Genomic DNA, 15,930 nt, shown 5'->3' with positions numbered 1-15,930 from the left:
TCATCATTAACCTCACACACACACCTGGTCCTCTCCTGACCCCCGCTGTTCCAGTCCCCAGAGTTCCACCCCTTCTGTGTCTCCTTGGAGAGCTTGGATGTGGACTTAGCCTCCTGACCTATGGGCAGTGCTCATCCTCCACCAGCTCCCGGCCTTCTGATGGGATGCAGGCTTTCCCTGCCCCCACCCCACCCCCTCTCAGCACCCATTCACAGGAGCACCTCACACTCCAACCTCTTCATACTCTGTCTTGAGCCTGATCCAAATCCAAGACAACCCGCGCCTCACGCTTCCCCTCCCCCACAGGGCTCAGCAATGCTCCATGCAGTTTCTCCCCCCTTTTTTTGGTCGGCCATGGGACTCGTTACTTCTGGAGAGTTTGCACATTCAGGAAGTCTCTCTCCATCTCTGTCTCCTCCTTTCTTCCTGAGCTCCCTGGGTTCTGTGCCACCATCTTGTACGAATCCCTTTCCTGTCTCCTGTGTCCTTGCCTCGTGTTGGTCAAACCCCCAACTCCTGCTCCCCCGCCGCATACCTGCCAGCCAGAGCTCACAGCCAGCTCCTGACTTGGCTTCATTAACAGCAGCACCTGGTGACTGTGCTCAATATGAAGGAGGGATGAGACACTCTCACTTCTCACTCGTGGGGATCAGTTGAACCTCTTGACAAAGCCTACCAGGAAAAATGGGTTGTGACAGAAAGGTGGGACTCAGCCTGTGAACCGGCTAGGAAGTCAGCTCCCCCTCCACACCCTACATCCTTAGCTTGGGTGCTCAGGCCCCACCCCTTATGCACCTCCTGCTGGTAGAGCTGGCAACACTGTGGTTTCCATCCTCACAAAAGAACAGCCTGGCCAATCGATGCCATTGCGATGAAAACAGCGGAATCCAGAAGGGCCAAGAAAGTCCTGGGGAGGTTTTGGGGGAAAGGGCTCATGCCAGGTCAGATCTGGGAATAACCATTGACTGACGCCTAGCACAGGCGCTATCTGACTTCTGTTTCTGGGTCACACCCAATTCGTGGCATGATGGTGACCACTATTGCACACTGCACAGACCTTGCCTTGTCAGGTCCCTGCCAGATTGTATCTACCTTCCCATTGTTTCTACTTCATTAAAATCCCTAACTACTCACTTCTAACAGCTGATAGTGCCTTTGCAGTGAAACCTTTAAAGCAGATGGATCCTTATTATAATGATTTGGGGGGGGTGGGATATGAGTAGTGGGGCTTGAACTCAGGCCCTGGGTGATGTTACTGAGCTCATTTCCTCATGGCTAGCGCTCTACCACTTAGAGCTCAGTGCCACTTCCAGTTTTCTGGTAAGGAATTGAAGAATCTCCTGGACTTTTCTGCCCAGGCTGGCTTTGAACTGTGATCCTCTGATCTCAGCCTCAGTAGCTAGGATGACAGGTGCGAGCCACAGATGTCTAGGGTCTTACTATTCAAATTATCCAGGACTTTTTGAGCCACACTTGCAATTATGGGTGGAATGCAACCTGGGCATGGTGCATGATCTCTCAATGCATTTTTGAAATTACTTGCAGGTATGTTATATTAAATATTTTACATCTGAGCTCTTCAAGGAAATAGGTGTCTAATCTTGTCTCTAGTCAGTTCTCATTTTGGTATGAGAGGGAGTTTGGTAGCATTCTTCCTTTCCTAGTTTTTGAACCTGTCTGAGAGGCATTGGTGATAACTGAACACCTAATGTAATCCATCAGTGACTCTATTTACTGCTTGATTACAGATGAAATTAAGTGACTAAAATCATCTTGGATCAAACTTGATGGGTCAAACGCGCAAAGAAGTGAATCCATTTCTTGTGTGTTTTCTAATGTGTTGGACTAATTTTCTAATATATTCCCCAGTGACAATTTGAATTTAAACTGTTATGATATTCTAGATTTCTTGTTGATGTCTTCACTGTTCTTGGATGAAGATTTATCAGTCTTAGTTATCTTCCCAAGGAAAGTTCTTACCTTCCCTGATTTTTTTTGTCAGTCCTGAGACTTGAATTCTGGGCCTGGGCACTGTCCCTCAACTCTTCAGCTCAAGGCGAGCACTCTATCACTTGAGCCACAGTCGCCACTTCCAGTTTTCTGGTGGTTTATTGGAGATGAGTCTCACGGACTTTCCTGCCTCGACTGGCTTTGAACCATGATCCTCAGATCTCAGCCTTCTGTGTAGCTAGGAATACAGGTGTGAGCCATCAGGCCTCAGCTTCTTTCACTGATTTTTTTTTACATTGTTCTTTTAATGTCCATTTTTTTCATTTTTACCCTTATTTGTGTGTGTGTGTGTGTGTGTGTGTGTGTGTGTTTATGTGTGTGCCTGTCCTAGGGCTTGAACTCAGGGCCTGGGCACTGTTGCTAAGCTTCTTTCACTCCAGGCTAGGGCGCTACCAATTGAGTCACAGCTCTGCTTTGTACATTCTGGGGATAGTTTATTGAAAATGAGCCTCATGGACTTTTCTGCTGCCTTTGAACCACAATCCTCAGATCTGAGCTTCTGAAATAGCTCTGATTAGTGGTGAGCTGCAATCAGTGCCTTGCTGGCTCTATATTGATTTTTATGATTCTCTTTCTATCCACTGTTCTGGGTTTGTTTTTAGACTGTGCTTCGTGGTCGATGGCATTTGAGACACCTGACTTTTTTCCTGCCAGGCCTGCATAGCTGTAAATTCCCTCAGAGAAGCTTTTGCTGCATCCCAGAATTTCTGGAAAGTTGTGGTATGGTTTTGATTCTTGAATTTGTAAACTTGTTCCTTCATTTGATCCTTAAGTCTTAAGGCTCACTTTGGGCTGGACAGCCTATCTCTTGATGAGAGGGATCTTAAGCCAACATTCTAACTTGGTTTGGACTTACGGGTCCATGGCATCCAGTGGTACTACTTCATGAAACTGGGACAGCAGTAGGCATCTGTGTGATGGCTCACTGTCTGTCAGGAGAGGGTGATGGTCTTTATCTCATCAACCTAACTTGGGTTTGATATCTCCCCTGCTCTTGTGGGACAAGCAACTGGGGCTCCCTTTCAGGTCAGTTCCCATTTGCTTGGGACAGTTTTCCACCTGGAACTTTCAGTTTTTAGTCTTGGCTAGTGAAGTGTCATCTCTATGCAGTGTTGGTTTATAACTGGTCAGGGTCAGCTCTTCTTTCTGGCTGACAGGCACAGGGTAGAGCCGGGTCACTGCTTTACAGTTCGGGCAGGTGTATACAGATCCAGAAAATACTGTCAGCTTTATGTTGTACATCAATTCCCCATCACCAACTAGTTCTAAAATTTTAATATATTATCTATAGCCGTCTACTCCTTTCTATCTCATATATTTGTCTGTTCTGCTAAAAAAACAAATTTCCATGAAGAACAAAGCCTGGCACCTGCTGGAAAATGGTTGGAAATGGAATTCATCATACATCTTGGGAAGGAAAACAAGCCAGACTAGAAATGTAAATATGTTTTTCTCAGGTATACTTTAGACTTTAGAAGACACAAACCTAGCTCTGTGCCGGTGGCTCACTCCTGTCATACTAGCTACTCAGAAGGCTGAGATCTGAGGATCATGGTTCAAAGCCAGCCAGGGCAGGAAAGTCCATTAGACTCTTATCTCCAATAAACCACCACAAAACCAGAAGTGAGGCTGTGGCTCAGGTATTAGAGTACTCACCCTCAGCTGAAGAGCTGAGGCATAGCAGCCAGAACTAGAGTTCAATACACATGAGTAACTAAAAAAAAAATGATATAAAGCTGTAAAGGACACTCACAGTGATGTCCTTTACCACAGGGTCTCTGGGTTCGATTCCTCAGCACCACATAAGAAAAAGGAAAAAAGCCAGAATTGGTGCTGTGGCTCAAGTGGAAAGTGCTAGCCTGAGCTAAAGAGCTGAGAGATAGTGCCCAGGCCCAAAGTTCAGGCCCCATGACCGGACCCCCCTCAAAAAAAACTTTACTGTTGGCTCCCAACATCTCCCCCATCTTTGTTTAAAGAAGTGAACCAGCCTGTCTTATGTTGGGTGGATCACCTTGTCTGCTTTTCCTATCATCGGAAACTTCTGAGTGAAGCTGAAGGCCCTGTCTTAGGTTGGTCAGACTGGCACCCCCTGTTACCCGTCTCTGGCAGCAGTTCCTCTTGGGGGAGGGGGAGGATTCATTGATTTGGAGCTTGATTTTATGTATCTGGCTGGCTAAACTCATAAGAGAGTTTGGAGTGAATGTATAATACAAGGAAGGCATAGAAAAACCATCAGCAAAAGCATTCCCAGGCCAAGCAATGACATTAGCAATCCTTTAACATAAGTTAGGGAAGGAATACAGCATTAAAATTGTTTAAACAGTTTTTTTTTAGCAGTTTTTGCCATTTTAGATCCCAAAGGTAGGACTTATGTAGTATTATGAGCAAGCTGATTAAGATAATGGGCACTTTGTACATTTTGTGTTAGTGCCACAGCAGCTGCTGCTGTTGAGGCAGCTAATGAAATAAAGGCCAAAACATCAGCTAAAGTAGCCCAACAAATCGATGAGGTCGCATTAGTTCTTTCAATTGTTGTAACACCTGAATGCCAGAATCTTCATACCAAGTTTCAGAAATATTTACAGGAAGCATAACAAAAGATGGTTGTCTGTGAATAAGTATGGATTCAGTTATGCCACTATACGAGCAATTAGTAAAAGAACAATTAGAGCAGGTAACATTAAAATAATTAGCTCCCACAGAAATATTAAACAGTCCATACATAATGACTTAGGTGGTGATACACAACTCATAATTATTTTTTTAAAGGATGAATTGGGCCAGGTTACGTTGAGTGCAGCCACCAGCATCCAAACATGATGTTGAGGATGCCCATTCATCCACCACAGTCCAAGATTGTCCTTATTAGTAAGATTAGCTCCAGACCAGTCTATTAATTGAGAGTTAGTTCCACAAATATTGGTAACAAATGGCTGTACATGGCTGCACCTTATTGGATGAGGCTCTCCTTTTGTTACTACTATTTGTGAAGAATTAATGAAACGGGGTATCATATAGGATGGAGTAGAATTTGCATGAACTGGGTGTGCAGTTGGCAAAGATATCATCTGAATATTGTAGATCTGATTTTGTGTCCAGGATCCAAATTTTATTAGTCATGGATTGCATTATAATACAGCCTGGAATGGAGCCTGAGAGCTGGTGGTAAAGCAAAAAGGAGTTCCAATGCCTGAAGCTGAGATATTTCCCATCTTGGTGTGCTGGATGAAGGGATAGGGGGTTGTACTGTATGCTGATCTATTGACATGAATGAGTACTTCAACTCCCTCCCATGTTGCAGGGTGCACAATCTGGTGATCCGGCATGTAAGCCCAATGTGTCAGCATTTGTGTCATCTGAATAAGCCTCCACAATCCTAACCCAATGCTCAGGCAACCAGCGGGATTTCTTTTCTTCCTGTGAAAAAAACACAAACATGTCCTCGACCCCAAGTTAAAACCAGATCGAGGCCCGTGCCAATCACCTGTTAAAGGATCCTTCCACTTAACTTGGGCAAAAGCTCTTTGCTCTCTTTTTTCCAAAAACCGCTGTGCTGCAGAAAGGCCATTAAAAATCTAAGCTTAAAAATTTAGTACAAATAAAGCATGAGAATAATATTAACAGGAGAGAAGGGGTATAATTCCCCCCTTTTAATTTAAAAATTTGGTGTTTTAACAGCCCATTGGCTTGTTTAACAATATCTTGTCCTTGAGGAATATAGGGAATATCTGTAGAGTGAAAAATCTGGTAAGATTTACAAAAAGTTTGAAAAGCTTGTCTGACATATCCCGGACAATTATCAGTTTTAATATGTTTAGGAAGTCCCATAGTGGCAAAACAGTGTAGGGAAGGAGTAATACAATGTTTGCTAGTCTCCCCGGCAAGAGGAGTAGCCATAATAAAATTAGAGTAGGTATATGGTAACATGGACAAAGCAAAGCTATCCAAAAAATGGAATAAGGCAGGAATTTAGTCAATTTTTTCCACGGTGGTGGTGGTCTGGGTAACAATGTAGTTTTCCTCCACATGACTGTCAGGCTGTAGCAGCAGCAGCAGCAGGGTCTCTCAGTGGCTCCAAGGAACTGTCACACCTCGTGCTGGGCTGTAAATTTCTGCACAGACTGGTTAAGGATACAACTAATACATAGGCTTGGCAGGCTGTGGCCCAACTCGTTTTTAAGACTATTTAGAACCTCATCCCAGTTAGAATGGCAAAAATCAAGAACTCTAACAACAACAGATGCTGGAGGGGATGTGGACAGAAAGGAACCTTACTTCATTGTTGGTGGGATTGTAAACTTGTTCAACCACTTTGGAAAGCAGTATGGAGGTTCCTCAAAAGACTTCACATAGAACTCCCATATGACCCAGCAATCCCACTTTTGGGCATTTACCCAAATGCGTACAAACAAGACCACACTAAAGCTACCAGCACAACAATGTTTATTGCAGCATTGTTTACCATAGCTAAGATATGGAACCAACCCAGATGCCCCTCAGTAGATGAATGGATCAAGAAAAAGTGGTATATATACACAATGGAATTCTATGCCTCCATCAGAAAGAATGACATTGCCCCATTTGTTAGGAAATGGAAAAACTTGGAAAAAATTATATTAAGTGAAGTAAGCCAGGCCCAAAGAATCATAGGTCCCATGGTTTCCCTTATTTGCAATATCTAGTATATCTATGAGTCAAGCGGAAAAGGTCAGATAATGTGATGTCAGGAAATTGAACCCTTAGATATGTATCTTAATGTTTTTTTCTTTCATGCATGTGTTTCTAATGCATTTATAAGATTATCTCTTTGTTGCTTTGTATGTCCCTCCCCCACAGTATAACCCCTGCTTTCACTATATTTGATGTCAGTATAACTTGAGGAGGAGATGGGGAAAAACCAGTTGTTTAAAGATACAGGTGGACCTGTTGCAACAATGAGAAGTACAAGTTGTCATGTCCAAAACAAGCTTTACAACGTTGGTGCGGGGGGGGGGGGAAAGGGGGGACAGGAGAAAGATTGGGATTGGGGGGGGGGGGGGGGCTGGGAAGGGATGTGAAGAGTAAACAAAAGGAGGAGGCTGCAATGCTTGGTAAGAAATGTACGCATTATCCTGCCCATGTAATTGTAACCCCTCTGTACAGTATCTTCACAAATAAAATAAAAAAAAGACTATTTAGATAATATCCCAGGACAATTTACCAAGATGAAAACCTATTTAACTAGATAGTTCTTTTAATAGGGCTGATTTTCAAGGCAGATATAGAGGACTCGGGCCTGTACTACTATTTTTCATGCCTTTTGCTTCTGTCTATTGTGCCACATTTTTTTTTATGACTCTGGTCCCTTGTTCTAAAAAGGGGATGGTGGGCAAAGATTCATCTTCTGTAACTGACTCAGGGTTGTTGAACCTACCTACCCAGGAACCTATAAACTTAGTCTATTTTACAAAGAGTTTACCAGGGTTAGATTCATTAAGAACAATATTTTAACTTTTGACAAATGCACAGACTTTTTCTTGGGCTACAGCAGTGTAGCTTATTTAGTACTCTGTTTTGTAAAAGCATCTTTAGGAATGTGACCTCTAGTAACCCTAACAATGCCTATGTCACCTGTGCAGGCCTTCAGACAGATGTTAATAGAAACACACTCTCAGGTTTACAAACTTTTTCCTTGAGCAGATAAATTTCATGTAGCTGGTGTTGGCTCAAAAGTTATTGCCAATTAGGCCTTTTGGCACATACAGGGGTTGGAATTTAAACCATCCCCCACATTTTATAACTTTAGCTTTTTAGTACTATCACAGATTACTAACAAGTTTCTGTCCCTACAATGTAGATAGTCATGGACATTAGGCATGTTGGCAATCTATCTTCCCATGACCTCTTGGCTCAGACCAATTTTTGAAGGGCCATGCACAAATTACTCTAGAATCTGACATTTCTGCCATCCAAGCACAGCTTATTCCTCTGGATTGCTCTTTTCCCAGGAGTGTCTTCTCTACACTGGGATAAATACTTCATTTACATTTCTCTTAGCTGGTCGCTGGACTTGAACTTGGGGCCTGAGTGCTGTCCCTCAGCTCTACAGCTCAAAGCTAGCACTCTGCCACTTTGAGTCCCAAATCAACTCTTCTGAGTAACGGTGACATTTTTGTTAGGCCAGGTAATTTGATTACAGTGTAAACAGCCTTATGCATTTTAAAATACCAGATTTTTTTAAGTTAAAGAATCCTTAAAAGGTCATTCAAAGCAATGTGAAAATTCTTAACAATTTTTGGTGATGTCTAAACCTCATAACCTTTTAAATTTAAACTCACCCAATTGTTACAGCATGCTGATAATCTTTATCTTTAACATGTTGACAAACACATACAAAACACACAGATCTTAAAGCATACAAAAATCAAAATCAGTTTTACATACATTTGAAACTAGTACCAAATCTAAAACAGAAGTAGACAAGACAACAACCAAAGGCTGAGTTGGGGGATAATGGCCCCCAGTTTATCCTTACCTCAGAAAACATAGAACAGAAAACACACCGAAGTAAACAAGACAAACAAGTGGCCACGAAGACAAAATCAGGTCTCAGTGAATGGGGCAACATCTCACCACCATTCACAAGTGGGACTCAAATCCACTTACCAGGGGACTGGAACCCTTTCTACTCACCTCCGGAGGATTTTTTTTATAGATTCCTTCAAACGTTGACCCAGGGGCCTTCTAAGTCAGAGGAGAATTCCCAGTCATCTTGAGGCAAGGGAAAGAAGTCCCTAGTGGCCTTCCCTTCAGCCTGACAGGTTCTCCCCCATACTCAGACCCCCTGGGCCAAGGCCCTAGGCTAAGATGTAGCTGGTGTCACTTGCAGGTGGTCAGTGGCATTCTCATCCTGCTGCGAGATCTCCCTGCCAGCTCTTTTAAGTTATTCTTACATCCTCCAGGTGTTTCACCCCACAGAACTCCCCCTACTTCTGGATCCAGAGAGGGTGGAGGAAGTGTCAATGAAGGGTAGAAAAGGGGGGTCAGTTTAAAGTGTAAGTAAAAAAGAGCTAAGAGAAACAGATATTAAAAGGGAGTGTTAGCCAGTCTCCTCTGGGCTTTAGCATCAGGATGAATCTGAGAGAAGAAACATTCCAAGAATTCCAGAATACATACACACAAACATTGAGACAAAAAAAATTTAAGCATGTGCGTTGTAGACTGTCAGACAGAAAGTGCTGGACTACAGAAGGGCCCAAATGTCCCCACTAGTGGATAGTTTACCCTGATGGGGATCTGGGGGATGGCTCCCACCGGCCCAGTTGGCTGTCTTATAGCCCTTCTGCCAAGACCTCTTGCCAACGCCAATACAGAACCTGCAGGCTACACAGATACCAGACAATTACAAAGCAGAAATGCTTTAACTTACAGGGCATTTGCATCATAGTGTCCCTGAATGTTTTTTGTTTTTTGTTTTTTTTTTGCTAAGTTTCTAAACTAATGGTTCCTTCCTCCCGGAACCAGGGGCATACTTCCTCAACAAAGTGAAAGAAACATTCAAATGACTACGTCTAACTTTCACTCCTCCAGCTTGATGCATACCCTTGAGAGCCTGCAAATACAGCGTGTGGCTGTTAATTGCCCCATAGTTTCTTACTCCCGACTATACTCTCTCCCACTCTCTATTTTATGGTTCTGGAAGTCCTCTTACCTTAGCGTGGTCCTCTGCCTTGATCCCAGGTTTTCAGGGTCCTGTTTGGGCACCACTTACCGGAGTCTGCTGGCAATGAAAGGGAATCCTGAATTAGGGGGGGAGGATGCAGAAAAATAAAGACCTAAGACAAAGAATGGGGTACGGAGGTCTGTAGCTCAAGACTGCAGCAACATTTAATTTTAACTTTCCCTAATATATACTATTAGAATTCAAGAGGTAACATAAGGTTACAATAGTCCAGAAAAACAAGGAACATTTCAGTAAAAACAGAATGCAGTAAAAACAAGACAAGGTCAACTGGTAGAAAGTAAAACAAACTCTACAAACCTTGCAAAGCAATCCCGGGCAACTGGTGTTTTGTACATGCCTTCAAGTGAGCATCAGGGTCAAGATGACCTTTAAACTTTGCTGTCAGCTCCCAACAAGTGACACTGGATATGGTCGTCTGGAGCAAAATCTGGCAGGTTCAGAGTAGTGGAGTCACAGGCCCAAATCTGGATGAATGCATAAAGAAGATGTAGCCTATTTGCATCAAAAATTAAGACTAAGCCAGGAACAAGAAGGAAATCCTGTCATCTGCTGCCACATCTGTGAAAGTACAGATCGCTGTGGAAAATGCAAGAAGTCAGACACAGAAAGGCAAATGCATCTTCTTGAAACAGACAAGAATAGGGCAAGGAATTGTCAGGAAGACCAGAAGGGTCCAGGTGAGGAATGGAGTCACATGCAATGAGGTAGACCAGATACCCAGGGCAAGGAGTCACTACTGATCCTCTCCTGAGCATAGTGACAAATTCCTGCTTCAAAATCACCACTGAAAATGATGAAAATGAGTAGGGACTTAGAGATTGAAGTTAACTCCCCAATAACGAACAGGCATGAAAAGAGATCACTCGTCCCCTTGCTTTCATGAATATGCATGAAATGCTTACCTCTAATCTCCAAATGGGGTCTCTAGGGATGAAAACATTTTTAGAAAAAATAGCCATTTTTGCCAAAGGTATTTCTGCACAGATATATCTCATTTATTTCCTTTCTTTTTTGCCTGTCCAGTGGTTTGAACTGTGGACCTGGATGCTGTTGCTGAGTTTTTTTGTTGCAGGTTGGCACTAACCACCAGACAGTGGAGATAAGAATTGGAGATAAGAATCTCATGGGCTTTCTTCACCAGGCTGGCTTTGAACCTTGATTCTCTGATATCAGGCTCCTGAGATTGCATCAGTACAGGGTTTCATTTTTGTTTTCTAACAACATATATGATGATAAAACAAAAGCAGACTGAGATGAGGAGGGCTGGGAAGGTGGCTCAGTGGTAGAGTGCTTGCCTAGTATGCATGAAGCCCTGGGTTCAATTCCTCAGCAGCACACACATAGAAAAAGCCAGAAGTTGTTTTGTCGTGCCAATGGTAGAGTGCTAACCTTGAGCAAAAGCAGTTCAGGAACAGTGCCCAAGCCCTGAGTTCAAGTCTCAGGGAAAAAAAAGGGAAGGGACACTTTGGGTAAGGAATTTTGGGGAAACATGGCTTACACAGCACTGAGGTTATTTACAGACAGTCATTTCTGGTTGGGCCTCAGTGTCTATTGCTGGCCTACTGGGATCCAGGAGAGATAAGTGACTGCACCACTCCTTTTCCCCCTGGAGAAGCACCCACGAGAAAGTGAAAAGTGTCTTGATAATTGTCACATGGGGGAAAAGAAAAAGTTTACTGAGAACTTGGCTTCTCACACCAGGTGAAGGGAAAATCACTGCTCCCGTGGGAGACGACCTCAGCTGCCCCCCTCCTGGACTCCTATCTAAGGAGCCCTCTGCAGCTCTGAAGTGCCCATGTGCATCTCAGAAACGACCGCCCTGCCATGCACATCCTGAGAGAAGAGGCGAGCACTTGTGTTCACTGCCACTGGAGAGGCACAGCCTGCAGGAGAGACCCCAGGTTCCACACTCTGCGTAAGGGATCACCTTAGGAGCAGGGATTCCAGATTCAACCCGGGTGCATGACAAAGCCACAAGGAAGGTAGGAATGGGCTAGGGCAGTGAAAGGAACTGGGGTTCTTGGCCCCTCACCCCCAAGCCCTGTTGGTTCCTAACTACTTCTCCCTCACAGAGACTGTCCTGGTTTATGACAAGTGAGGAGGAAACCTGATTGTCCAGGGGCTGGGGACGATGTGTTCACATCAGCGACTCTAGAATGGTATTTGAACCTAAAATTGCACCTTCTCTATCTCTGCCATCCACCTCCTCCTTCACCCGCTCCATCCCCACCGCAGACCTGGTTCATCTTCTTGGTATTTCTTCTGTGAAATGTGGGCTCTGTGTTGAGAAAAGTGTGACACCTGTGATCCACTCTCATGCCCAGGGAATTGAGGTATAAGTGCACGTGATCCTGGGAACGTGTCACCATGTTTCAATTTTTTTTTGGGTCCAGTCGTGTGCATGAACTCTGGGCCTGGTCGCTGTCCCTCAGCTCTTCAGCTCAAGGCTAGCACTCTAAAACTTGAGCCACAGCGCCACTTCCAGCTTTTATTTTCTGCTTATGTGGTGCTGAGGAATCAAACCCAGGGCCTCATGCATGCAAGGCAAGCGCTCCTCCACTGAGCCACCTTCTCAGCCCCTCAAATTTTTCCTTTAGTCAGTCAGAGAGCTTGAATTCAGGGCTTGTCCATGTTCCTTCAGCCCTTATTGCTCAAGGCTAGGCCTCTACCACTTTGAGCCACAGGTTTACTTCCAGTTTGCTGGTGCTTAACTGGAGAGAAGAGTCTCACAGACTTTCCTTCTCTGGGCTGGCTTTGAATTGGGAATCAAAAGTCTTGGCCCCTGAATAGCTAAGATTACAGGCTTGAGCCACTAGGGCCTTGCTTGATTAGATCTGATTCTATGGAGGAGAAAAGCAACCGCCTTCATCTCAGAACCTGACTCACTTTCCCTTAATGCCATTTCTCCAGGTTCACCCATTTCCCTGAACATGCCATCTTCCTCTTCCCGATGGATGAACAGAATTGTATTTTTCCTAATACATGAGAGACAGTAGGAGAGTATTTCCAGTGGTCTGAATGCTGGATGGAGAATGTTGAGTTCCCTTGCCACTGTGTAGGACTCAGTGTCCCAAGCCAGAGCCTCTGGATGAGACTCAAGGAACAGAGAGGATGGGAGATGCCCATGTGTTTATGGGGGTGATCCTCTTAGCCCAGACTGTGGTTGGGTTTTTGGGTAATTTGTATCTTCTCTCCAATTGTCTATTCCTTTCCTGCATGGGGAACAGGATGAGAGCCACAGATTTAATTCTTAGGCACTTAATTGTGGCCAACTTCCTAAGTCTTCTGTGTAGGGGTGTTCCGCAAACCATGGTGGCTTGGGGCTGGAGAAATTTCTTCAATGATGTGGGGTGCAAAATGATCTTCTATCTTTACCGAGTGTGCAGGGGTGTGTCGATCGGTAGCACTTGCTCCCTGAGCATCTTCATTGCTGTCAGCATCAGACAGGGGGACTCCAGGTGGGCAGGGCTGAGGTGGCGAGCCCACAAGCACATTGCCTCAAATGTCTATCTCAGCTGGGGGGTCTTCCTCTTGGTGAGCATTGTTTTTCTCATGTACATGACCGGACCCAAAGCACGCTACAACATGACAAGCTTAAACGCCTATGGATACTGTTCTTCCGTGATTCACGACCCTGCTGCTGATGTGCTGTATGTGGCCATGCTCTCGGTGCCTGATGTTCTCTGTCTGGGGCTCATGCTCTGGGCCAGCACCTCCACGCTCTTTGTTCTGTACAGACACAAACAGAGAATGGGACATATGCAGAGGACCAGTGTCTCCACCAGAGCATTTCTCGAGTCCAGAGCTACCATAACCATCTTCCTACTGGTGATTACTTTTGTCTCCTTTTACACCATGTCCTGCATCTATCAGATTTCCTTGTCTGTGATTTACAACCCCAGCCCTGTGTTGCACCATATAGGGGTGTTTGCTATGAGCTGTTTCCCATCCCTCAGCCCTTTCCTGCTCATGAGCGGACATTCCACTTCCTGTAGCCTCTTCTTCACCTGCACAAAGAAGAAGAAAGTGGTCCTCCCCTGAGGACCACCAAGCTTGCATCTCTGCTGAACTTTGCTTGGCCATTCAACAATCTCCACACCTAGATAAAAGTCATCTGCTGAGAGATAGTGGTGTGCACACATGTCCACACCTGCCCATTTGTGTGCTCTATATCTGTGTGTGTGTTCATCTGTCTCTATTGTGCTGGCCCACAAAACTATATGAAAGTGAAAATGTTAGATTTTGAAATAATGCTTATTAGATCATGTCAACTTCCTCCAGAGAATCTGCTCCATTAAGTGGTGGTCATGTCAAGTTCAAGATAAACTGGTTAAACTCACCTAACATGTTTTCCTAATTCCATTTTGAGTCTTTGATTTTTTGTTCTTTCTGTCTTTAATAGTTCCTTATGCAATGAAGCAAATCATTCTTAAAGCCCTTTCTGTTTTGGATAGGAACGATGTTGGAAATAAAATAGCAGCTGGGTGTTGGTGGTTGATGCCTGTGTTCTGACTTCCTGTGGAGGCAGGATCTAAGGATCACATTTCAAAACAGTCTAGGCAGAAAACTCTCTGAGACTCTCATCTCCAGTAAACCAATAAAAAAAAAAGATGGAGTTGGGGCTGTGGCTGAAGTGGTAGAGCATTAGCCTTGAGCAAAATCATCCCAGGGATAGAATGGAGGCCCAGAGTTCCAGCCCCAGGACTGGCACAAAGAAGGAAAGAGAGAATGAGGGACACACAGAGACAGACCTATAGAGACAGACAGAGAAGAGAGATGGCAAGCCAGCAAAGAAGAAGGAAGCAAAGAAGGAAAGAAGGAAGGAAGGAAGGAAGGGAGTCCTGCTGGTGTAGCTCTGACCACAAACATCAAGGCTCCTTCCTGACAGTTACTCCCTTAGTCTTGTCTGTGCTTATTTCTTACACATAATTTATTTTCACCACTCTTTATTTTCCTTGACGGTGTATGTTACATATCTCTAGACTCTCTGCTAATTCAACAAGGACATTAAGTGTATTTATGAAAAGCATATTTTTTAATGTAAAGTTGTTTTTCAAACACCAAGGCTCCTTGAGAAAGTCCCTTGCTTGGCTATGGTGACATTTCCTGCAGTGCTCCTCATGTCCCTTGGTATGAGGTCACTTTACCACAGCCTCTGGGGTGCAGGTCAGGGCTGCTGTGCTCAATGACAGGAGGAGCCTCCTGTCCTTGGCACTCCACCTCCACCCTTCTCTTCGCAGGAATGAATTGCAGGGTGACAGCAAGCCAGAAGTAGCACTGATGTCCGGGGACAGTCACCAGCCCTGAGCACAAAAGCTCAGGGACATGCCCCAGGCCCTGAGTTCAAGTCCTGGGATCGGCACAGAAAAGGAATGCAAGCAGATGGCAGGCCTGCCTCCAGGAGCCATCCCGGGACTATGCCGGGTGTTGAGTGGACTGTGGGCTCTGAGCCAGGCTCTCCTCCTGATCCTGAAATTCCCACAGCCACCCCACCACAGAATGGCTTGAACCACAGGCCCCTCGGACCCTGCACTGCCTCCCCCCACACTTGTATCAGCCAAATTCCCTCCACACCCCACGCCATTAATCAAGCCCAAAGTCATTCCACCCAGCACACACGTGATCTGGGCTCCATGGGGAGCTGTCTAGTGTCATCATTAACCTCACCCACACCTGGTCCTCTCCTGACCCCTGGTATTCCCATCCCCAGAGATCCTCCCAGTCTGTATCACCTTTGAGAGCATGGATATGGACTTAGCCTCCTGGCCTAGGGGCAGCGCGCGTCCTCCATCAGCTCCTTTCCTTGTGAGGGGACACAGGCTTTCCCTGCCCTCCACCACACCCCCTCTCAGCACCCGTTTCCCAGGAGTACCCCACCCTCCAGCACATGACACTGTGTTGAGCATGATCGAAATCCAAGGCAACCCACGCCCGGCGCTTCCCTCCCCCACAGCACTCAGCAATGTTCCACACACTTTTCCTCTTTTTTTTTTCTTTGCTCAGTCATGGGGCTTGAATTCTGGGCCTAGGTTCTGTCTCTCCCTCACCTCTTCAGCTCAAGGTTAGGCTCTGCACCCCACACACCCCTGTAGTCTGCTGGAAGCACAGCCTCCTGTAGTCACGCTGACATGCAGCCCTGCCTGGACTCCTTCCTTCTTGAGAGGTCACACATTCAGGATGTCTGTCTCCGTCTCTGT

At 45.1% G+C, this 15,930-nt stretch overlaps 1 protein-coding gene across 1 annotated transcript; it reads left to right on the top strand.

Moving 5' to 3' along the window:
- Window positions 1-13,042: 13,042 nt before the first annotated feature.
- Window positions 13,043-13,774, top strand: LOC105994211 (vomeronasal type-1 receptor 4-like). The gene has a single exon (XM_013027627.1). It carries the CDS (start codon window positions 13,043-13,045, stop codon window positions 13,772-13,774), a length of 732 nt encoding a protein of 243 aa, XP_012883081.1.
- Window positions 13,775-15,930: the final 2,156 nt, after the last annotated feature.

This window comes from Dipodomys ordii, unplaced genomic scaffold (genome assembly GCF_000151885.1).
Source record: "Dipodomys ordii isolate 6190 unplaced genomic scaffold, Dord_2.0 Scaffold105, whole genome shotgun sequence".
Classification (NCBI taxonomy): domain Eukaryota; kingdom Metazoa; phylum Chordata; class Mammalia; order Rodentia; family Heteromyidae; genus Dipodomys; species Dipodomys ordii.
Note: the sequence above shows the minus strand (reverse complement) of the source record. Positions and strands in the feature narration are given on the sequence as shown.

Coding starts and splice junctions, on each gene's coding strand:
- LOC105994211 (XM_013027627.1), top strand. CDS start 13,043: ATGGTGGCTTGGGGCTGGAGAAATTTCTTCAATGATGTGGGGTGCAAA.